Genomic DNA, 25,473 nt, shown 5'->3' on the forward strand with positions numbered 1-25,473 from the left:
TGGAGCGCTGCTAGTGTGGCCCTCGATGGAGCGCTGCTGGCATGGCCCTCAATGGAGCGCTGCTGGCGTGGCCCTCAATGGAGCGCTGCTGGCGTGGCCCTCGATGGAGCGCTGCTGGCGTGGCCCTCAATGGAGCGCTGCTGGGCGTGGACCTGAGCAATTCCCCAGCTCTTTACACACCCCAGCTGACCCCGGCTCTTTACACATTTCCCTTGACCCCGACCAAAACAAATTCACCCTCCTGTTCACGTGACATGTTGTGTTTGAAAAACAGAGCAATTAAAGTTACTACAGCAGCGTACATCTACTGTGTTCTAAATCATTCATCCTCACTAGGATATGTTTCAAGAATGACAAAGAAAATATTCTGTTTTTTAATAAATGTGAATAAATAATAATATGTGTTAAATAACGTAGGCATCTATAATCAAGTTGACGAATTCCTAGTTTTGTCAGGATAACTACGAAAAGGTCCGGCAAACGAAATTAAATGTATTGACTTGTCGGATAACCAAAACATTACCCACATGACATTGCGTCCCAATACGACATAACTCTGAGATCATACTGTATACACAATATCCAACATCAGTGGCTAGAATCAAATTATATACACACAGTGCTGCCTGTAAATATATGAACTCCTTGTGCAATTATAGTTTTTCTTAGTGTTCACCATGAACTCTTTATTTAATCTAGTCTTTTTTTTATCTGACAACAGGTTTATACTTATTAATTACATGTGGTAAGTTAAAAGGAATTACAAGTGTGGTGGAAAACAAAATTCAAAAGGAATTAGTGCAAAATAACTACCAATCAAATACTAATCAAATTCCAACCTCAATCCAATCTAATTTTAGTGTATTTTGATCCAAATAATATCAGCAATTGAGCACTGGCAGTATCTGCAGTGGCAGGTTGAAGTCGCATGTTCCCGACCCAATACCTGTCTCGTATTTTATTTATGTTGAGTTCTTGTCTTAAAGATAATCTTACAAGATTTGAACCAACATATTCCAAAACTGAATAACTGAACATCAGAGTTTTACCCTGATTGTAATATGAGTGTCTTAAATCCTAGAAACGCCCCTGGACCCACCTGCTTTGGACTACAATGCTGTCTTGATAGAGGCGATCAAACATGCATATCTTCAGGTCAATGCATGGCTTTACCACCCACACAGGCACGCACACAGCTGTCCCTTGAACTACAATGGATATCTGTGAATAAATCACCATCAATCAAAATAGGGGCCATGTTCATCTCGTTAAATATTATTTTACGCACACAGCTGTCCCTTGAACTACAATGGATATCTGTGAATAAATCACCATCAATCAAAATAGGGGCCATGTTCATCTTGTTAAATATTATTTTATTGACAACATCATAAAATTGTGCACTACAAAAGGTGTATTTGTAAAACATACCATATGTTGAAACTTGGCTTTCGACTTTGGTTACAAATGTTCAATCTTACTGCGACTATGATAAAGTACACCTATTAGCCACTAATTAGTATTTTATATACTGTGTATAAACTGTAAGTAAATAACTTTTATCATGTGTTATTTCCCATGAATTAAGACTTAAATATTTCCCAATTTCAAGATTATAAGTCATAAGTTACTAACCAATAACTACTATATTATAGCTAACAATGAGATTAAGGAACGAGAATACATAATTAAGTCCTTTAGCTGACATTTCAGTCATTTAGCTGACACTTTTTATCCAGAGTGGCTTACAGTAGTCAGAGCATAAATGTTCATACTGGCCCCCCAGTAATTGAACTCACAACGCTGGTGAAGCAAGCCCCATCCTTTTACCAAGTGAGCTACAGGGACCTTATAAACTTGTAATCAGTCAAGTGCTTCTAAACTGAAAAAAGTGTAGTGTTAGTTCTGTCACATGTGACATTATGAATGTAATCTTACCGGTTGACAGGTTGGGTCAGAGAACTTGATATGGAAGTACATCTCAGCCTTGCCTGGAATGGTGGGTGTGAACACAACCTCCAACTTGAAACTTTCAAACGGGCCCACCTCTCCCTCTCTGACCTATAGGGATGGGAAGAACTCTTTAGGGCAAGAACAAACACCAGCAATCTGGAGATGACCTAGAGAGATTCAGGGTACCATTACAAAACCACCTAACATTTGGAGGAGAAGTTAATGAGAGTTTTATTTGCAGAGTAGTCACATCATAGTGCAATATCAGGGGTGTATTAAATAAAGCAAATAATGCAAAAGATTTACAACTATAGCAAGTTTCTTATTGTATAAATTCAGCTGATTTTATGTAGTACCCTACATTTCATGATAATGATTACAATAGTAAACTTAAAATTTAATTGAATCAAACTAGACTATTCTAAGTGTCATCAGCTACATCCTAACAAAGGGAGTTTGGTTACTCAATAACAAATTAGGAAAAGACATCTTCAATGTAACACCACCCAAAAAGAAATAGTAAATCCTCTGGTACCAAAATGTGAATGCATAAAACATGGAATATCAGAAATGAACAACAGCGTAAAAACGAAAGCAACTTAATCAGCCATCTTCCTGCAAACACAGGCATTCAAGTCCCACACATACAAAAAAACAAACACACACTCGCGCACACAAAGAGAAAAGGCAGAAGGAGAAGTAATGCAACATTACCCCCAAGAGAGGAATAATGACTAATGAGCCCAAAACGAACCCACAACTAAACCGGGCCGCAGGAAACACATTACATTGTTACACAAACCCATCATTTGAAAACTGTGTAAGTGCACAAAATACTGGTTTGAAGCTTTCATGTTTGAATTTCATATATTTTCTTTGTATGTGTTCATTCATAATTTTATTCAAACACAATGACCAAGGCAGACATTTATTTACAGGACATAATCAGTTCAAAGGCCCAGTACTTCTCCGATTGTGATATCGGTGCTGCTGTATGAGGGCTCCTCCATGGCTGGGCTTCCCTCCTGCGGTTCTGAGGCTATGGTGCATCTTCCTGTGTCAGCCTCCGCACCCCCCAGGGTTTCTGACGCAGCAGGTGTCTGGGTCTCTGATTTCACACAGCAAACACACACACGTGGAATATGTGCAATGGTGGTAATATTGTGCCATCTTGCCTCCACTTATTAATGATGGCCTAAACAGTGTAAAATACAAGTCATGTTTTTTATATCGCTCTCCTGATCTGCACATTTCAACAATAAAATCCCTTAGATATTTTGTTAGCTCCCTAGAGACCTTGGTAGTAACCAAGCAAGAGATCTTGAAAGAAATCCTACAGGAACACGTGATTCTGTTTAGAGATAATGAGAATAACTTCTACTGAAGTGATGGCAAATTATCTTTGTACATGATTTGGAATGTGACCAGATAAATATGAACCGTTACAAAGCCCATTATAAAAGTTGTGCCTATACTTACGCAATCCATTTACAATTGAAGTACTTAGTTCAAATTACGTAGTTCCCTGCTACCCCTTTAAAATATACTTAGCATTTTTATGCTTTTTTGTGGGGGAAATCTTACATATGGCTCTTTTAAAGTAAAGGAGCCAATCTAGGCACATTTAGTCAGATAAGAGAGAAAGGTCAGTGTGTTGGGCACAGTAGCATCTCCAACCTTACTGCCTTAATAATCGCATTCGAAATAGCATTCGTATTTATTTTTCCCTCATTACACCCCCCCGGATTTTGTGATATCCAAATAGTGCTTCAGGTCCTGCTGCATTGCAGCAACACCCAGTGGCTTTGAAAGAGTTGATGTCAAGAAACGTGTTTTCAGAAGCATGTCTTTCTGGTTCTTTTCACGCTGATCTCTTAACCTGGAAGTTGAGAGCGGACTCCTTGCATGCCGGAAGACACTCACTGTCCTGCTGTCTATCTACATAACTAGAGCGCGACGGGACAAGGCAACCATATTCAATTACCAACTCGACTCAACTGATGCTGGCCACTTTCACAGCACTCCGTGGTACCTCTGGTCGAACAATGCAGATAAACGCAAGGCAGTGATTTCACCTCTGCCCTATTTAGGGGCCCCGCATTTAAAAACAAAACATGCATTTGTGTTTCATTTACCTGACTGTTTGTTGGAATTTGAGCCCAGCAGAGTTTCCTGAGTCTCTGATTTGAGATCTTTTGTGTCCTGCAAGGCATGGCTCTCCTGGCTGGTAGAATCTGCTACTACAGAAGTGCTCCTGTCCTGTGAAAGCTACGCACAATTGCACACAGACGCTGAAACACCCTTACACCACTGGCCAGAGAATAATCTACTGGAAACAATCACATTTGAATGCACGCAGGATATAAGACAACCAGATAAAAAAAATCAGATGCTCATAATTCTATTTAAGGAACACGATTTAAAATTTAAGGAACTTACACTAAAACTACAGTGCCTTTGGAAAGTATTCAGACCCACACATTGTGGACATTATTAATAATTGATAAAATATATATCTTTCTTGCCATCAATCCAGACAAAATACCCCATACTTAAAAACGAAGATACGTTTCAAAAAATGTGTGCCACATGTACATACAACTCTGGAAATAATTAAGAGACCAATCCTAATTTTTCTAAAATCAGCATCTCTACATGTATGACAGCCATTCCAGTGTCCAGCCATTCCAGGGATACAGTGAGTGTCAAGTTGCTTCTATCCTGAAAATTTCAAAGACGGCAGTTCATAAGAACAAGGTCAAGCAACAGACATTGAAAGCTACAGACTGAAAACGACTGTCCACTCACCTAGATGACCGTCAACTCATTCGAATGTTACTCAACAACCATAGGATGACATCAATAGACCTACAAAAATAATGATAAACAGCAGCTGGGGTGAAGTGCATGCCAAGTACAAGGTTATCCTGGAAGAACACCTGCTTCCTTCTGCTCTGACAATGTTCCCCAAATCTGAGAATTGGTTTTTCCAGCAGGACAATGCTCCATGCCACATAGCCAGGTCAATCAAGGTGTGGATGGAGGACCACCAGATCAAGACCCTTTCATGGCCAGCCCAATCTCCACACCTGAATCCCATTGAAAACCTCTGGAATTTGATCAAGAGGAAGATGGATGGTCACAAGCCATCAAACAAAGCTGAGCAATTTTTTGTGCCAGGAGTGGCATAAAGTCACCCAACAGCAATGTGACAGACTGGTGGAGAGCATGCCAAGACGCACGAAAGCTGTGATAAAAAATCAGGGTTATTCCAACAAATATTGATTTCTGAACTCTTCCTAAGTTAAAACATTCAAATTTTGGTTGTTGAAAAATGTATATGATTTTTTTTATTTGCATTATTTGAGGTCTGAAAACAATGCATATTTATTTTTTTATATTGATCAGTTTGTTATTTTCTACGAATAAATACTCTAAATGAAAATATATTTATATTTGGAATTTGGGAGAAATGTTAATAGTTTATAGAATAAAACAAAACTGTTCATTTTACTCAAACACATACCTATGAATAGTAAAAACAGTGAAACTGATAATTTTGCAGTGGTCTCTTATTTTTTTTCCAGAGCTGTAAGTATTCAGACCCTTGTCCAAGACACACCAAATTGAGCTCAGATGCATCCTGTATCCTTTGATCATCCTTGGATACCTCTAGAATTTGATTGGAGTCCACCTGTGGCAAATTCAACTGAGTGGACATGATTTAGAAAGTTGCACATCTGTTTATAATGTGCACACCTATGTATAGGGTTCAAACACTTCACAGTGCGTTAAATAGCAAAAACTAAGCCATGGATGTCAAGGAACTCTCTGTAGGCCACTGAGATTGAATTGTTTTAAGGTATATATCTGGGGAGCATTATAAAAAAATATTCCTAAACGTTTTGAACCTACTGTAGACCTAGCCGTATGGCCAAACTAATTAAACAAGTAAAAAGGGCCTTGATCAGGGAGGTGACCAAGAACCCAATGGCTATTCTAACATAGCTTCAGAGTTTCTCTTCAGAGATGGGAGAATCTGTCAGAAAGACAACCATGATCTCTTGAGCACTCGATTAATCAAGCCTTTATGGTAGAGTGGCTGGAGCCTCAACCATAACAGCCACTCTTGAACCAGAACAAGAAAGATCTTTGAAGAAAACCTGATCCAATGGATAAAAGACTGGGCAAAGACTCCTTCCACAAATGTGACGAAAAGGATATACTTTGCAATGATATTTATCAAAAATCAACAGAAATGCAATTTGATAATGGGAGGGAAGTAAGTAAACCCCTAGCTTTAATAGCTGGGGTTCTCCCTTTGATTGAAATAACATAATACATGTAACAGTCTATCAGTCAGTAAATTTTTACTCATTCTTCTTTACAGTGCTGCTTCAACAACATGTCCATGGAATGTCTTGCATGCACGGCCTGCTTAAAGCCCCCCCCCACAATAATTCAAATCTGGGCTTAGCCTTCTGTAACCCTCCATTTCTTACATTCTGTTTTAGCTTTACCTGTGTGTTTTGGAACAATGTCATGTTGCAAGATTCATGTTTGGTTCAGCTTCAGCTTTTTGACAGATAGCCTCACATTCTAATCAAGAATTCTCTGGAATACTTTTTAGTTCACGGTTGGATCAATGATGGCAAGTTATAATGCTATCGCCTCTTTGCTTTATGGTTGGTATGAGGTTCTTCTGTTCATAAGTGTTTTGTGTTTACCAAACAGTGCCTGGCATTGCAGACAAACAACTCTACCAATGACAAATTTGTCCAGAGCACTTTGTTCCAGTAGGTTTAGTCTTTACCCAGGTCTGGAAAACGTCAGATGTGTCTCTATATTATTGTTTGAAAGAGGCTTCTTCCTTCCTGACCTCCCATGGAGGCTAAGTTTGTGCAGTCTTTTTCTGACAGTTGACTCATGCACAGTTGACTCAAGTGCCTTTAACTTAATGTTACCCTGGGGTTTTAATACTCTTCTATGAGCATCTTTCGGTCAGCACTTGGCCTTAGTTTCATAGGATGACCTCTCCTAGGTAGATTGCCAATGGTCTGGAATTTTCTTGCTTTGTAGCTGATCTGTCGGAGAGTGGAAATATGTAATTCAAATTGGAATTGGATTTGGCTTCATAACCCCTCACAGTCTAATGGGCATCAATAATCTTTCTTCTGAGAACATCTTTTGATCTTGGCATGATGAGTTACCACACACCCATATGGTTAGGACCAAAACAGACCAGGAATCTTTATGTGGAAGGCTGGACCCTCCCAAGATACTCTTTAATGACTTTCTAATAAATTTCACCTGTTTTTGTGCACCTGATTCAAATTTTTGCGATTTTATGTGATGGTAAAGGTAGGGGTGTACAAATTTTTCAGCATAAGGAAATTGCATTTCTGTTAAATTGCGTGGTTGATTTCAAATTTAAAAAAGTGATTTGTTGAATTTGGTTACATTTATCAATGAATGTGGTTAGAATTTCTCATATATCCATGTGTCCAAAAAAAAAGATTCAGAGGGTGTAGTAACTTAAACGCAAACATTTCTAAAAACCTGCTTTCGCTTCGACATTACAGGATATTGTGTGTAGATTGATGGGGAAAGAAATTATTCCATGACACATGAAATCATGGAGATAGTGAAGAGGTTTGAATACTGTAAGTCACTGTATATTTTGTGCAGTATATAACTCTGTTGAATATGACTCAGTGACAGAGATTAGGGTCAGGGTCTCACCTGGGTTCTGGCAGAGGAGGCCTCAGACATGGCCTGAGTTTGGCCTAGTGGCTGCAATGAGCTAGGGGTGGGAACCACAGTAAAGCGCGTCCCTAAGGCCCCCCTATTGGTCAGTGTGATCACCTGGGAAATAGTCTGTCCCACCACATGTGTCCCAAAAACAATGATGGCGCTGTCCACAGACAGCTAGAAGATGCGTAAAATGACACACAATGAAAATGGGCATAAGTACTGAGAAAGGACTTGGATGCGAGTACACAATATTTTAACATCTAAATTCCAAAAAATTAAGATGATCTAGATGATTGTAAAAGCAAGACTATACATAAGGAATATGATGCATGAGTGCGTTGTGCAGCCATTTAAGGAAATGTGCCAAGGGCAGCAGGTTTTACTGTGGAGTAGGATGCCAAGATGAGTGGGCAGTCTCCATAAAAGAAAATGTTTAGTACTCACATCACATTTTTTCATGGTGCATCTGATGGGCACAATGAAGGGGCCCGCTGCTGAGACAAACTGGACCTCTCCATTAAAGTCCTTATTTATCTGAAAGGACATTAAACCTGATAATTTGTTTCTCAATTTGGAGAAAGTAGGGTTTGCTTGACTTACTGTAATGAAAAACTCACCATTGGTTGAAAGATGACCTGCATGTCACAGGCCATTCCAGCAGATATTGGACCCGGAGGCTGGAAGCTGAAACAGAAGAGTGGGCTATACTTTAACAAATGCCTTAAAACAATAACCAAATTGAAACAAATGAATCTTATACACAGCGGGACATAAAAGAGCCATTTCCATTATGACTAGCAGCTGCCACGTATACTTCCGACAGATGCTTCAGTGCTGTTGCAACAACACAATAATATTCTCCATACTGGAATGACACTGCAGATCCACAAAATGATTTTAATGATATTTACCAGGTCATGTCATTCATTCTGGATAAAAATTCCAGCATTCACACATACAAACTAATTAGTTGCAGGTACTTGTTGACACAGAAATAAGGAAGAAAAATTTAAAACACACAGCTTTTGATAGTATTAAAATATTATAGTGTTAGCTAATGTGAAATTACTCAGTTCTCTGTGAAAGGCAGGCCAGGCAGAGAAAACCTAAAAAACAAAACCCATAAAATATTAAATTGCAATGAATATTTGTTGCCAGAGAAAGCCCCCTTGGAACACTCCAAATCTTATTTGCAAAAGATACAAAATGCTAACCAATCGCTGCTGTATTTTAATTCGACAAAAGAAAAATTTGAAAAAACAAACATAAGCATGACAGTAATGATGACTCCCACAAATCCCTGCTTGGAAATTAATGGGAATTGTAGATCAGTTTGAAGGTTCAACCAAGATTAGGCTGCATTTAGCCCAACCCGATCTTGAGAGGTGTGATGAGCTGCTATAGTGAGCAATCAGGGTTAAGTGTCAAGGACAGAACAACATATTTTTCACCTTACTGGCTCTGGGAATTGATCCCTACAACCTCTCAGTTACTGGTAAAATGATCTAACAACCATTCAGTTACTGGTAAGACAATCTAAAGGCTACCTGATGCCCTGCTGAACATGCCTCCCACTCTCAAAGCGATTAGTTACAAATGTTAGTCACCAATAGGGCTTCCTAGACACACACCTGAATCTAATACATGGTTGTTATTTTAAGCTGTCAAGTTAGTTATAGTGCAGATCAATATTTCTCCATATTTCTACTTATAACCAGAGGGTATTTCTCACTACTCCCATGTCTTAGCCATATAGATGGTTTCTTAGCCAATGTCACACTGATGTCAGGCAGGAATATGAGCACATCTTGGACACAGAATAACGCGGAAATCAATGCAATCTGTAAATAATTATCAGAAACTAATATTTTCAAAATTCTTATTAATAATTGTATTATCAATTAAAAAATTGTTTGCATCCTTTTTTTCTGATCAGAGCTTGAGGAAGTACCGAAAATAATGTTAAATAATTCAGTGACTTGAAGTCATATTGAAGTGTTGAGGTCAATAAGCTAATATTTATAAACACACAAAGACTCAAATGGCATTCCAACATTTTGTAGGTTTATCCATCCATGGCCATCTTCCACAATAATATTCTAAAAACATTGTTTTCATAAACTCATAGCTGTAACTGCCAAAGATAACTCTCCCAAATAAAGAGGGTGAATACTTACACAATCAATTATTTGATTTGTTATATATTTGTAATTAATTTCAAACAATTTGTAGATTTTATTGTTCACTTTGAAATAATTGACTATTTTTGTTGATCAGTGACAAAACTCCTAATTAAATCCATTTCGATTTCATGTTGTAACACAATAACATTTTGAAAAGTTCAAGAGGTGTGAATACTTTGGAGAGGACCTGTATATCTCTATGTCTGGAGAATGTTCTTTGGTCTTTTTTCAGATTAACACAGACCTACCCATCCTGAGACATTATTATGAGTAGTAATTCAGCACCAACACAGCGTATCGCAGCGGCTCAGAGTCTCCAGGAAGTGGGCATTCCACCATCTCAATAAGCCCACAAAAAAAACAAAATGCATATTTTGATTAAATTACTAATTTATTAAATGAATACCCTGACTGTAGGGCTTTTTCCTTAATAATTGTCACGGTAAACTGTCACGGTCGTGGGATGGAAAGGACACAGGCGCAGAGTAGAGGTAGGGAAGGTAATCCATGTTTAATCAAAAAAAAGAAAGAAGGACTCCAACAAACAAAAAGGCAGCAACCAGTGACGTGGGTCTTCCTTACACAGGATACACAAAACCAAATTGAACCACGCCTTGGGGCCTACAAACTAAACTTAAATAGGGTCCCCAATTGGAGGCAATAACTAACACCTGCCTCCAATTGGGGAAACCAAAAAAAGGAGTAGAGGTGGCTAAAGGCCACCTCCTGTCCTGTCCTGGCTATGCCCCGAGCCCAGCGCAGAGATGGCTAGGGGCACAGCCAGGACGTGACACCAAAAACAACATAAAAATTGCTGTCTCTTATAAAAGCGAAAAAACTGACTGCACATACAGTGGCAATTATAACCACGGAATTAGAATAAAAATAACATCCCACGAATTTAGGGACAAATTCTCTGGCACTCAAGTTTTTTTGTTTTATCCCCAGTACATGACTTCTGCAAGCATGTATGTCAATCCACCAATTGTATTTTGTTCAATTGTTTAATAGATTTAATGTTAAGAAAACATATGCCTTTGCATTTTTGACTACTGTTATATACAGTGGGGAGAACAAGTATTTGATACACTGCCGATTTTGCAGGTTTTCCCACTTACCAAGCATGTAGAAGTATGTAATTTTTATCATAGGTACTCTTCAACTGTGAGTGACGGAAATCCAGAAAATCACATTGTATGATTTTTAAGTAATCAACTTGCATTTTATTGCATGACATAAGTATTTGATACATCAGAAAAGCAGAAAACGTAATATTTGGTACAGAAACTACAGAGTTTCTGTACCAAACTACTTTGTTTGCAATTACAGAGATCATACGTTTCCTGTAGTTCTTGACCAGGTTTGCACACACTGCAGCAGAGATTTTGGCCCACTCCTCCATACAGACCTTCTCCAGGTCCTTCAGGTTTCGAGGCTGTCGCTGGGCAATACGGACTTTCAGCTCCCTCCAAAGATTTTCTATTGGGTCCAGGTCTGGAGACTGGCTAGGCCACTCCAGGACCTTGAGATGCTTCTTAGGGAGCCACTCCTTAGTTGCCCAGGCTGTGTTTCGGGTCGTTGTCATGCTGGAAGACCCAGCCACGACCCATCTTCAATGCTCTTACTGATGGAAGGAGGTTGTTGGCCAAGATCTCGCGATACATGGCCCCATCCATCCTCCCCTCAATACGGTGCAGTCGTCCTGTCCCTTTTGCAGAAAAGCATCCCCAAAGAATGATGTTTCCACCTCCATGCTTCACGGTTGGGATGGTGTTCTTGGGATTGTACTCATCCTTTTTCTTCCAAACATGGTGAGTGGAGTTTAGACCAAAAAGCTCTATTTTTGTCTCATCAGACCACATGACCTTCTCCCATTCCTCCTCTGGATCATCCAGATGGTCATTGGCAAACTTCAGACGGGCCTGTACATGTGCTGGCTTGAGCAGGGGGACCTTGCGTGCGCTGCAGGATTTTAATCCATGACGGTGTAGTGTGTTACTAATGATTTTCTTTGAGACTGAGGACCCAGCTCTCTTCAGGTCATTGACCAGGTCCTGCCGTGTAGTTCTGGGCTGATCCCTCACCTTCCTCATGATCATTGATACCCCACGAGGTGAGATCTTGCATGGAGCCCCAGACCGAGGGAGATCGACCGTCATCTTGAACTCCTTCCATTTTCTAATAACTGCGCCAACAGTTGTTGCCTTCTCACCAGGCTGCTTGCCTATTGTCCTGTAGCCCATCCCAGCCTTGTGCACGTCTACAATTTTATCCCTGATGTCCTTACACAGCTCTCTAGTCTTGGCCATTGTGGAAAGGTTGGAGTCTGTTTGATTGAGAGTGTGGACAGGTGTCTTTTATACAGGTAACAAGTTCAAACAGGTTCAGTTAAAACAGGTAATGAGTGGAGAACCGGAGGGCTTCTTAAAGAAAAAGCCCTCAGTTTTTTTCTTTAAGAAGGTCTGTGAGAGACGGAATTCTTACTGGTTGGTAGGTGATCAAATACTTATGTCATGCAATACAATGCAAATGGTTATTAAAAAATCATACAATGTGATTTTTTGGATTTTTGTTTTAGATTCCATCTCTCACAGTTGAAGTGTACCTATGATAAAAATTACAGACCTCTATATGCTTTGTAAGTAGAAAAACCTGCAAAATCGGCAGTGTATCATATACTTGTTCTCCCCAATGTAGATATATAGAATATACTTAATAATATCAAGTACTAACTTTATATTCAATTATTCAAAATTACTTTTAAATGTTACACTTTAATTTCATATGCAGATATTATATGTACATTTTCTACCTGATGCTCCTTAGCTTGTTGTCAAAATTAAAATGCACACTGCCAAAAAGGGTGATTTTGGAGCGTTAATTGCTAGAGACATGGCCATGTTTCCTTGCAATCTTCCCCGGACTCGTTGCTTTTTTTGGAAGGTGTTACGTTCTCTTCCCTCCTGTCAATCTCCCACGGCTTCTCCCTCTCCACCTGCAGGCTCGCTACTCTGCATTAACTATGTGAAACATTGCTTCACTTTAGCAGTGTTGTCAAATGAATCACAACACTCGTTAACGCAAGCTTGAAAGTAGCAAATACATGAGAAGGCCCTGACTGCAGTGTGTAGGATCAAACGCATTTAACCCGAACCCTTCTCGTCTCCTTAAAGGTCACTTAAGCTGAGGTTCACGGAGGTATCAACATCAACGAAAGCAAATCTTAATTGAACCTATCCTACATAGTTATACATACAAATATAAACTTCATTTCTTAAGCTTTTATGAAGTTTACTCAATAATTTATTAAAGAAGCTGATAAAACCCACTGCCGCAAAATAAATGTAACTTACAGAAATGAGGAGAACCAAGGACATGCAGGAGAGGGTGAAGTAGTAACCACAACTAATAAATCATTATGGGAAACGTGCACATGCTATCCTCAATGGAGTCTAGCAACTGCTGAATCATGTAATGCTGTGGTGTAGTGGTTAAAGACAGTGCCTCTCATGTGGAAGACCTGAGCTTGAATCTATTGAGAGCAATGACATTTATTAATTATTTCTGGTAGATTCCACGATTCACTGGTCTTTTCACTTGATGAAAAAATGTGTTGTTGTCTCTTTTTTTGATAGTTACTGTATAAATGTTATTCACGAATGAAAGAAAAACGTATGTTGTTTTGCCATGAAATGAAATAGCTTTGGCAGAATCGCTAGCAATTGATCAATTCTCATGACTATTCCAGTAAGTTAGTAGATACCGGTAAAGCTTATTACTGGCTAATACGCTGTTAAAACAGCCAGTGGTAAATGGCATACATAGACGCTATTTGTGGTGGAGGTAAACTTAGTAAGAAACTTTAGTCAGTTGAACTGTATCAATGTCATTCACGAATAGCCAATTAACTATTAAAACGGCCAGTGGCAAAAGAGGATTTATTCAGGATAGAGATAAGAGGTTATACTGACACCCAGCATATGCACAGCTCTGTGGTATAGTGGTTATCGATACAGTCATTCGTGCGGGTGACTTGGGTTCGAATCTTGAGTTGGCAACACTTTCTATTGCGGGCCGGCTGAACTAGGCTTGCCTGGTTTCTTGTTTCAATGAGTAAAAGGTCTCTCTAACGTTACAGTAGTTGACTAAAAACTGTAAAAGGTAGCTGCATGAGCTAGCTAACCTTTCTGCATTACAATGTTAACGTTAGTTAGCTACACCAGCTAACTATCTTTTTTGTAATGACGACAGCTGAAAAGTTAGCTCATCCAGAAAATAAGACAGCAGTTTTAAAGGTTAACAGGTGGAAGCCAGTGGTAAGAAAACTTTCCATGTTAGGTTTATGAGCTACTACAGCAAAGTGGTTGAACATTTATGCAAGCAACATATTTCAGTTTTTTAAACTTCAATTGCATGTGTATAGTGTGTCATTCCCCCAGTAGAAGCTAACAGTATGGTCAAGACATGCCAGAAAAAGGAACCGCTTTGGCACATACACAGCAATGCTGGGGAAAGAGAGATGGGAATACATTTTTAGAATTCCAGGGGGCGTTGAAGGAACGACGAATAGGCGGCATGTAAAAATCTGAGCATGTTGACAATTCTTTCCCACTATGCAAAGCCTGTACATAGTGGTCATTTGAATAATATTACTTAAATATGTTCCATTCTATCCATACACCTTTGTTTTAATCACAAGCACATATATTGTGTGTTTAAAGTAAAATCCAATGAAGACAACCCAAATCAACCTATTCAAAAGTGATACTATTGTGTGCTATAGCTCAAATAATAAAGGATCCTCCTCCTTCTTTGAGTCACGATGCTGGCAGAATATAGGCAGTGGCACAGGCACCCCAGAGTGGGTGAGCTGAACAGCTCACTAAGAGAATGGAGTGTGTTTGTGTGAACGTGTAAGAGAGAAGATGTGTGGGGTGTGCGCGTGTAGAGGATATGTGCTGACAGGACTTGCCGAGGCTCTAACCAGCCCAGCCACGATACACACTGACTGGGCCCCGTTTCAGCCGGCAGGAGCCTGGGAGAAAGTGAGCTAACTTACTCAGGCAGAAAGAGCAGAGGACCACATAACCACATCAAGAGATTTCAGTATCACTCTGGGAAACAATGGAGTAAGTGGTGTGTGTGACCCACGTTTAACACTCATCCCTCCTTTGTTTTGTGATTGGGGAGGATGAATTCTCAGACTGAGAGAACCGCATTATCATGACTGAGTATGTAGGCTGTGAGGGGGTGTATGCTCAAGCGAGAAGTTGCACCAATCTACTGTACCCAAATATCTAGGATCGGATTGCCCAATCAAAACATTCTAAACGTTTTGAAAGATTATTAAACAATATGACCCAAAACCAACTTGGGTGGAGATTTCAGATCAGTTCATGTGAAGTAAGACCTTTGCATTAACCGTGTCCTATATTTCTGAGCATACAAATAAGTGAAGGCAAATGCACATCCTTCTGGGGGTGCAGGTCCAAACAATGTTTTACATAAAAGGAAAATAGAGTCTGCAAACTTCATTGGTTTGCAAAACAGTAATTCATTTTCTACTTCTGCCATGGAACTTAGAATATAAGGCTCACCTAATAGAAATGACATCAATCAGATCCATGTTGACACCAAGTAACTTGCAATAGTTGGTTGTGTAGCTAACATTCTTCAGGATGACCTTCTTCTTGTAAATCTTTCCCACCTCAAAGTCCTGCAACAGTATATGGACATGTGAAATAACTGAATGTTATAAAATTAAGGCCCAGTATAAATAAAGTGCCATTTTGTGTGAATTGACTGCACAGTATGAACACAGGAGTGTACCTTGAAGAGAATAGTTTCTGGTTTGCTGATGAAAGGTGCGCCTTTGAATCCCTTCCCATGTATTACTCTTTTACCAGCCCCTGGAAGTTTTCCCACTGGGAGCAAAGACATGTCCTGTCTTTTTGGTTGTGTCTGTAATGATTTAGCGTCTTCGCTTTGATTACTCTGAAAAAGTACGGGTGAAACAAACACTAATTCAGTTTTGTTAAACATTTGGTTAGAGGGATGGAGCTGTAAGCATAAGGCTGCTAGATCGAACCCGTAAGCAGACAAGGTGAAAAAACTTTTTTCAATCGACTGCGCAACTCACATTGAGCCACCAACACCATGAAAAAAACTGATATTTACTATTGCAACAAAGCAAAGAGAGATAATCTATAGATATTTTAAATTCATGTTTACTGAAATTAAAACACCTCAGCTTCAAATCAGGAATTAGGAACGTGAACAAAACATCCATTCTGAATGTGACGTAATGTTTCTTTGAGAGGCAGTGCGAATGTCATAATCACTTTGGAAAATGTTTATGTTAATAACATTGCAGTGATTTCAGTCTCCCCTTTAATAGTTGAGGTGCTGAATAATTAATGTATATAATAACAAAAATTAAACTTTAATCTCAATGTAATGATGATAACAATGAACATTTTATCATTATGATTACCAGTATCCTCATCATCCAGGAATAAACCTTTGTTTTCCTGCAGAAAGGCAACATTTGCCTCTTGGTCCTTATCTTTTATATGAACAAAACTGAGAACTCAGCAATCAACCCAATCCTGGTGGCCTGATGTGATGACGGCATCATAAGTATAAACTGCATGTGAAAAGTAAAAAAAAAATCTGCATGACTTCATGCACATAGTTCTATCAGGCCTGAATGACTGTCATTTTCCATTGAAGACCTTCAAGGCACCAGCAAATGAGAAGTGATGTCTGTCGCCTTGGATATCAGGAGTGAGAGAGAGGCAGTGGGGAGAACCAGTAGCAATGCAGTTCTAAAGCTATCTAAGACACTGTTATGCAGTACCAGTCCCAACTTACCATTAATTTCTCACTTAGTATTTCATAGCGTCCATGAGACAGTTGCGTTTTAGGATTTACCATCAGCTGTAACGGTTATTTGATAACAAAAAAGTACTTAATGGTTATTATACTCATAGATTTTCATTTGAGATGAGACAAAAGAAGAGAATATGATTAAGCATTACATGTATTCTCAATATGATTGAATGTGTTAGTTGATAAAACATTATAATAATAAGTGTTTAAATGGTACCTGGTGGACTTGACGTGTCTGGTCCCACAATCCAGTAAACTCAGGCTGTGCAAGGCTCTCAGTGAGGCCCTGCTCGGTCTCCAGGTCCATGCTCCCCTCCTGGTCAGAGTGCTCTGATGAAGAGCTGCTGTCGTTGAACAACGTGCGTTGCTTGGATGGTGGTGAGGGGGTAGGTGAGCGCTCCTTTAATCACAGAAAAAATACAAATCATGCAGTCACATAATACCTTCAGAATTAGATGTAATTCAAGCCAACTCCTACACATACACATATACCATTCACAATCATACACAGTGCTGCCTGAAAGTATGTGAACCCTGTGTGCAATTGTAGATTTTTTTAGTGTGTGTTTTTAGTATCAGGTTAGGAAATAATTGGGTACAAAATGATCATAAAAGGTATCAGTTGGAAAGGGTTTGGGCGGAATTGATGAATACAGACAAGAAATCTGAACAGTTTGGAGTTACCCATTCAGATGAATGTGAAACACACCATGCAGAGAGTCTTGGGTGGGCTATACAAACATCTCAAAATATTTCGAGCTTTGTCAGCCAACTGTGAGGCAATTCATTTACAAATGGAAAGCTTTAACATGACAGCAACTCAAACTGGATGCCCTTCTAAAATATCCCCAAGTGGCACAAGAGAAATCATAAATCGGGTAAATGCCAACCTAAATATAACATGTGGATATTTGCATATCTGCCTTGCTGCATTTTACGTTACTGTGAATGCTTCAACAACACGAACAAGGAAGATGCCTGTGCTGTAAAAAAAAGAACCGAACTGCCCATCTTAGCCAGAAACATCCTAAGACACTGCTACATTTCAGTACAACCCATGGTACTGTGAATGTTTGTCTATGGAGATTTCATGACGATGTGCTTCATGACTATGAACTTATAAATGAAATACAAGATTTCCATTCCACATTTTAACTAGGCTATTACTGAAACATAATACAAACAATATTCTTTAACAATCTTTACCAATCGCAAACTAACAATTCAACAAAGGTATTACATGTAACTATTTATCTTAGAAGAGAAAGAGAGAAAGAAATTGCATACACATCCTATTTTCTCTCTTTGAATTTTCTCTGAAGATTACAATTCGACAAATATATTACTCTAAACAATTATTAATTAAACGAAATACCAACAATCACCAATTATAAATTCAGCAAAAGTATTGCATGTTACTGTTTTTGTTTGGAGAGTTTAGACAGAAAGAGAAACAAAATAGCACACATATCCTATGATTTCTCTTTGAATTTTCTCTGCTTATTTTACTGAAGATTAAGATTCTACAAATATATTTCGCAAATTATTCACAAAATGAAATAATCTGAACTCGGTGAGCAAGTCGGACACAACTCAGACACAATTAACAGTGTTTAGTTCACAATGGCAAACAGAACCCAACGAGTCGACTCCCTGACAGCATTGCAGATGCTGCAAAATTTAGATGAGATGGAGTCAGACAGAAATAGATCCCGAAATCGACGTCTCGGATGTCAGGTCTTCATCTGATTCTGATAATGAGCCGCCATCTCCAATGCCTGAGTCTCCTCGCAAAAAAAATAAACGAACCAACAACGATCGCAAATGCCACTGTGAGACACCACTGCAAGTTATCCTTTGAATATCCTTTTACTCTGCTAATCGAAGTTACATTTTTAAATGTTGTTATTCATGTATGTCATGGTGGGTACGCAAGGAGACCAGGCCCATGAACAGTGAAATAAGGGTTTACTAAGGTGAAAAGCATAAATACAAACAATAAAGGCTGAAACAGCTAGAACTGATACAAAACAACAAGCGCATTAGTCAAGAAAAACAACGAACACACACGGACAACTAGCAGACAATACTCCACTAAGAGTCAGACAAACACAAGGGCAGTTATAGGCTGTAGTGGTGAGGATCCGTTGTGTGTAATGATGGGAAGGCCAGGGTGATGTGATGAGGAACAGGTGTGCGTAATAGTGGAGAGTCTGGGGTGTTGTTCGTGAATGCGTTGCTACTGTAGCAACAGGAAGAATGGACGGTGGTGGCTAATAGGCCGGTGACAGGGATTAATGTAGTCAAGCTTCCCAAGAGGGAGGTGTGATCACAGGGGGCACCTTGACAGTGTAGGGTACTGTAAGTCGTCCTTTGATCATCCTTTTACTCTGCTAATCAAATTTACAAATACAATTCTTAGAATAATACACTGCAATGTTTTTACTTGAAAAGAGGCTACATATCCTTGGATCTATCAATTTTGTTTTTACGAACAAGCTGTAGACTATGTTTTATTCATTCTTTGAAATTTACCATGTTTATCAAGCAACAGTGCTTTAGGCCAACCAGTAAGAATTCCGTCTCTCACAGACCTGTTAGTTTTTCTTTAAGAAGCCCTCCTGTTCTCCACTCATTACCTGTATTAACCGCACCTGTTTGAAATCGTTACCTGTATAAAAGACACCTGTCCACACACTCAATCAAACAGACTCCAACCTCTCCACAATGGCCAAGACCAGAGAGCTGTGTAAGGACATCAGGGATAAAATTGTAGACGTGCACAAGGCTGGGATGGCCTACAGGACAATAGGGCAAGCAGCTTGGTGAGAAGGCAACAACTGTTGGCGCAATTATTAGAAAATGGAAGAAGTTCAAGATGATGGTCAATCTCCCTCGGTCTGGGGCTCCATGCAAGATCTCACCTTGTGGGGCATCAATGATCATGAGGAAGGTGAGGGATCAGCCCAGAACTACATGGCAGGACCTGGTCAATGACCTGAAGAGAGCTGGGACCACAGTCTCAAAGAAAACCGTGGCCGTAAGGTCTCCGGTGCCTGTCGAGGCAGCAATCCCCGAACCCGGTGGTGGACACCGGAAGTAAGGGATGCCGTGAAGCTGAAGAAGGAGTCCTATCAGGCCTGGGACTCCTGAGGCAGCTGACGGGTCACGACAGGCCAAGCGGACTGCAGCCCGGGTGGTTGTGGAGGCAAAAACTCGGGCCTGGGAGGAGTTCGGTGAGGCCATGGAGAAGGACTATCGGCTGGCCTCGAAGAGATTCTGGCAAACCGTCCGGCTCCTCAGGACAGGGAAACAGTGCCCTACCAACGCTGTTTACAGTAGAGGTGGGCAGCTGTTGACCTCAACTGGGGATGTTGTCGGGCGGTGGAAGGAGTACTTCGAGGATCTCCTCAATCCCGCCGTCACGTCTTCCATTAAGGAAGCAGAGGATGAGGGCTCAGAGGTGGACTCGTCCATCACGCGGGCTGAAGTCACTGAGGTGGTCAAGAAACTCCTCGGTGGCAAGGCACCGGGGGTGGATGAGTTCCGACCTTAGTACCTCAAGTCTCTGGATGTTGTGGGGCTGTCTTGGTTGACACGCCTGTGCAACATCGCGTGGCGGTCAGGGACAGTGCCTTTGGGATGGCAGACCGGGGTGGTGGTCCCTCTTTTTAAGAAGGGGGACCGGAGGGTGTGTTCCAACTATAGGGGGATCAAACTTCTCAGCTTCCCCGAGAAGGTTCTGGAGAGGAGAATACGGCCGATAGTAGAACCTCGGATTCAGGAGGAACAGTGTGGTTTTTGTCCGGGCCGTGGAACACTGGACCAGCTCTATACCCTCTACAGGGTGTTGGAGGGTTCATGGGAGTTTGCCCAACCAATCCACATGTGTTTTGTGGATTTGGAGAAGGCATTCGACTGTGTCCCTCGCAGCATCCTGTGGAGGGTGCTTCGGGAATATGGGGTCCTGGGTCCTTTGCTAAGGGCTGTCAGGTCCCTGTACGACCGAAGCAGGAGCTTGGTCCGCATTGCCGGCAGTAAGTCAGACTTGTTCCCAGTGCATGTTGGACTCCGGCAGGGCTGCCCTTTGTCGCCGGTTCTGTTCATAATTTTTATGGACAGAATTTCTAGGCGCAGCCAGGGGCCGGAGGGTGTCAGGTTTGGGGACCACACGATTCCGTCTCTGCTCTTTGCGGATGATGTTGTCGTGTTGGCCCCTTCAAACCAGGACCTTCAGCATGCACTGGGACGGTTTGCAGCCGAGTGTGAAGCGGTGGGGATGAGAATCAGTACCTCCAAATCCGAGGCCATGGTCCTCAGTCGGAAAAGGGTGGCTTGCCCACTTCAGGTTGGTGGAGAGTGCCTGCCTCAAGTGGAGGAGTTTAAGTATCTATGGGGTCTTGTTCACGAGTGAGGGAAGGATGGAACGGGAGATTGACAGACGGATCGGTGCAGCTTCTGCAGTAATGCGGTCGATGTATCGGTCTGTCATGGTGAAGAAAGAGCTGAGCCGCAAGGCGAAGCTCTCGATTACCCGATCAATCTACGTTCCTACTCTCACCTATGGTCATGAGCTTTGGGTCATGGCCGAAAGGACAAGATCCCGGATACAGGCGGCCGAAATGAGCTTTCTCCGCAGGGTGGCTGGGCGATCCCTTAGAGATAGGGTGAGAAGCTTGGTCACCCGGGAGGAGCTCAGAGTAGAGCCGCTGCTCCTCCACATCGAGAGGGGTCAGCTGAGGTGGCTTGGGCATCTGTTTCGGATGCCTCCGGAACGCCTTCCTGGGAAGGTGTTCCGGTCCCGTCCCACCGGGAGGAGACCCCGGGGAAGACCTAGGACACGCTGGAGGGACTATGTTTCCCGGCTGGCCTGGGAACGCCTCGGTGTCCCCCCGGAAGAGCTGGAGGAAGTGTCTGGGGAGAGGGAGGTCTGGGCATCTCTGCTTAGACTGCTGCCCCCGTGACCCGGCCCCGGATGAAGCGGAAGAAGATGGATGTATGTATGTATGTATGCTTTTCTGATGTATCAAATACTTATGTCATGCAATAAAATGCAAATGAATTACTTAAAAATCATACAAAGTGATTTTCTGGATTTCTGTCACTCACAGTTGAAGAGTACCTATGATAAAAATGTCAGGCTTCTACATGCTTTGTAAGTGGGAAAACCTGCAAAATCGGCAGTGTATCAAATACTTGTTCTCCCCACTGTATATTCTTCTCCTTAACTCTTTCTACGTAGTTGTCGGGTGCCATGTCATAAGAATTAAATTGTGCAGGATGACGCTGGGTTGTTCAGTGAATTTGACAAATGAAACTTTAAATTTTAAAACTTGAAACTTGGAGATTTATTTCAGATATATTAGCAACTTTAATGGTTAACAGGTAAAGGACAATGGAAAAATAATTTTGTTGTTAGGGCAATTTCTTTCATATGTGTAAACTTGAACCTTCCACAGCACAGGGGTTAAATGCCTATGGATGCAACATCATTCAATGTTTCATTTTTATTCATATATTTCCCAAATAATTTACAATAATTTATTTTGTGTTTCAATGCTTTAAAATATCAAACAGACAAAATGTCAATGTACAATCTGTAATTCAGTAATGTAAGAGAATTGGTCAGGGGTTTAAATATTTCTGCAAGGCGCCCTATATTTCCAAGTGAAAGTCATGAAGCTCAAAGGTTATTTTATCAATGACAAGGTGAATAAAAATGTCAGTCTCACATACCTTCTCTGAAGATCCCCTTTGCCTTGAGGCCATGTTTACAGAGTGGGATGGAGTGGGAAGCAGAGCCTGGCGTCTCTTTAACAACTCCTCTTCCAGCAGTAACTTTGAAATTATTTCAATACGTTTGGATTGCTGCTTCAAATCAAAGGATCTGAAAAACAAGCTCAACAAGAACATTGTGAGCAAAATAGATTCATGTTGATCTGCTTGTTGATTTGAAAAAAACACCTGTGTGTTCAATTTGGAAAGGAAATAAGATTGAGCAGAGGTACTAACTTTTTCTTTCTGTGGAATTCTTGGAGTTTCCTCTGTTGGTATATGTACTTGGTGCTGTTGGTACCCTGTGTCTGTAGAGACTTTCTCAGCTGTCTTTCATTTTCCTCTCGTTTCTGAGCCTCGGCTTTGGCCCTCGTCTGTTGGACATGAAGACTTTTCTGGATCGAAAATAGTAGTGATGGGGAATACAGGATTGGTCGATACATACAGTACAGGAGTTCTCAACTTAGCTAGACAGTATGCAACTGCTGTTAGTAGACTTCAAATTATCAGAAAACAGACTGAGAAGATATTTTGTTTCCATGTAGTACAGAATGAGAGGTTACAAATATATAGATATGTCAAGGGTCTGAGCAAAGACAGAAAAGGAACCAGGCAAGCCTAGTTCTGCCAGCCCGTGATTAAAAGCGATTAATGTTGTTGTCCCTGGTGTTGTTTTCACCTGTCAGATTTTGAGTTTTTCCATGTTGGGTGTATTTTTTGACACGCATAGGCTTCTAGCTGGCCAAGCCACCTACGTCAGCAGTTTTGTGGGGCATGATAATGAGGGTAGTTAACTAATTGAAATAAAACTAGTTAGTGAGTTACGTTGGATAATCAGAGATCTTTTTAAACTTTCTTTCGTGATTTTTAGATGTATTGATTTCGTTTTTTTAACGCACAATGGCTGAAGGAGAAGAATACATTGATTTCGTAGTGGATTAACTTGCAAATCCTTTTTCGAGAAGGACTTTTCAAGAAAATCTGGAAATTGTGAGGAAGGGTCGACCAACCATGCAGCAAAGCAGCCCAGTCCCAGATAGGGAAAGAATATCTTCAGCACTTTCAATGGAGCAACTACAAAATGGACACCTGGCTGACAGTGTCGAAGGAACATTGCGATAGCTGGTAATGCCTGTGTCGAAGGAACATTGTATAGCTGGTAATGCCTGTTATCACTAGGACTGTCAAATGCCCATTGGAACTTGGGTTTGAGTTTGTAATTAAAATAAAACAGCCACTTTGAAAACTACAACCTCCTCCTTCTATGACTTTTCCTAAATAGGCGTATATTACATTGTTCCATTGTCAGAATTCTAAACTCACATACGAAAAACTTTTTAGATACTATCTGTTTGTTTACCCTGTTTCCCTACTTTATCGCCCAATAGCCCACGGAAATTAGCTTTGGTACCCAGGCAGACTGCTTATGGTACCCAGGCGCTAATCACCCCTCACTGAATGCATGATGTCAATGGATGAATGTGTGCTACACCCTGATGAACGACAGATTCCTGGATGAATTTAAATGAAATTACAAATGAAATACTAGATTTCCATGACCATTCAACATTTTAATTAAGCTATTATCAATATAGGCTACTTGACAATTCAACATATGTATCACACATAACCATTTTTCTGTGGGAGATTCAGCTTCTCATGTAGGCTGATTCATCAAATGTAAATCTAAAATGTAACTCTAAATATTATTTTAAGAAACGAAATACCAGACATTCTACCAATTCAACAAAGGTATTACATGTGACTGTTTATCTTAGGATAGAAAGAGAAACAAAATCGCATAAACATCCTATCTCTCTTTGAATTTTCTCTTAATATTTTACTGAAGATTAACATTCTACAAATGTATAATGCTAAATAATTATTCTTTAGACGAAATACCAACTATCACCAATTATCAATTCAGCAGATATTTTACAAGTTACTGTTTTTCATCAATACAATGAACAAATTACTTTTATATATTTTCATGTTGGCTACTGAAAGTAGAAATTGTATATAATCTAAACTCAGTGAGCAAGTCAGACACAACTCAGACACAATTTACAGCGTTTAGTTCACAATGGCAAACAGAGCCTAACGATTCGATGCCCTGACAGCATTGCAGATGCTGCAAAACTTAGATGAGATGGAGTCAGATGAAGGATCAGAAATAGATCCCGAAGAAACAAACCAACAGCGACTGTAAATGCCACGGTGAGACACTACTGCAAGTTATCCTTTGAATATCCTTTTACTCTGCTAATCAAATTTACATTTTTACATTTCGTTATTCATGTATGTCATGGTGGGGTACCCAAGGAGACCAGGCCCAAGATGAACAGTGAAATAAGGGTTTACTAAGCTGAAAAGCATGAATACAAACAATAAAGGCTGAAACGGCTAGAACTGATACAAAAGAACAAGCGCATTAGGCGAGAAAAACAACGAACACACACGGACAACTAGCAGACAATACTCCACTAAGAGTCAGACAAACACAAGGGCAGTTATAGGCTGTAGTAGTGAGGATCTGGTGTGTGTAATGATGGGAAATCCAGGGTGATGTGATGAGGAACAGGTGTGCGTAATAGTGGAGAGTCCGGGGTGTTCCGTTAATGTGGATATCCTTTGATCGTCGCAAACTAGTCGATAATGTCTATTATTTTACCTTTGTGTAGGGCCTCATAAATGAATGAAAATACCATAGCCTGTGTTCTTAAAAATAATCTTTCTGTAAAAAAAATTATTGTTGCTTTTTTTTGTATGATAAGACCTTCAATACAAACACACTTCCTGTATGTCTTATGATAGGGCGGAACTTCCTTTATGGCGTAAGCATGTCCGGTGAATGAAATATGACGAGGTGTGATTTCACTACGTACAGTCACACTCAAAAGTTTGCATACCCTTGGAG

The 25,473-nt window shown here is 40.4% G+C and overlaps 1 protein-coding gene across 1 annotated transcript in view; it reads right to left on the reverse strand.

The window, feature by feature from the left end:
- cfap74 (cilia and flagella associated protein 74) overlaps positions 1-25,473 on the reverse strand; it is an 87,857-nt gene that overhangs the window by 44,997 nt on the left and 17,387 nt on the right. The window contains exons 10-22 of the mRNA XM_020051348.2: positions 22,794-22,951; positions 22,518-22,668; positions 16,999-17,181; positions 16,764-16,829; positions 15,720-15,884; positions 15,488-15,606; positions 8,325-8,391; positions 8,152-8,241; positions 7,696-7,881; positions 4,089-4,221; positions 2,919-3,061; positions 1,939-2,061; positions 1,100-1,221 (exon numbers count right to left, since the gene is read on the reverse strand). Of these exons, the coding sequence (XP_019906907.2) occupies positions 1,100-1,221; positions 1,939-2,061; positions 2,919-3,061; positions 4,089-4,221; positions 7,696-7,881; positions 8,152-8,241; positions 8,325-8,391; positions 15,488-15,606; positions 15,720-15,884; positions 16,764-16,829; positions 16,999-17,181; positions 22,518-22,668; positions 22,794-22,951 (1,706 nt within the window). The remainder of the gene's footprint in view (positions 1-1,099; positions 1,222-1,938; positions 2,062-2,918; positions 3,062-4,088; positions 4,222-7,695; positions 7,882-8,151; positions 8,242-8,324; positions 8,392-15,487; positions 15,607-15,719; positions 15,885-16,763; positions 16,830-16,998; positions 17,182-22,517; positions 22,669-22,793; positions 22,952-25,473) is intronic.

The sequence above is a fragment of the Esox lucius genome, chromosome 12, assembly GCF_011004845.1.
Source record: "Esox lucius isolate fEsoLuc1 chromosome 12, fEsoLuc1.pri, whole genome shotgun sequence".
NCBI lineage: Eukaryota > Metazoa > Chordata > Actinopteri > Esociformes > Esocidae > Esox > Esox lucius.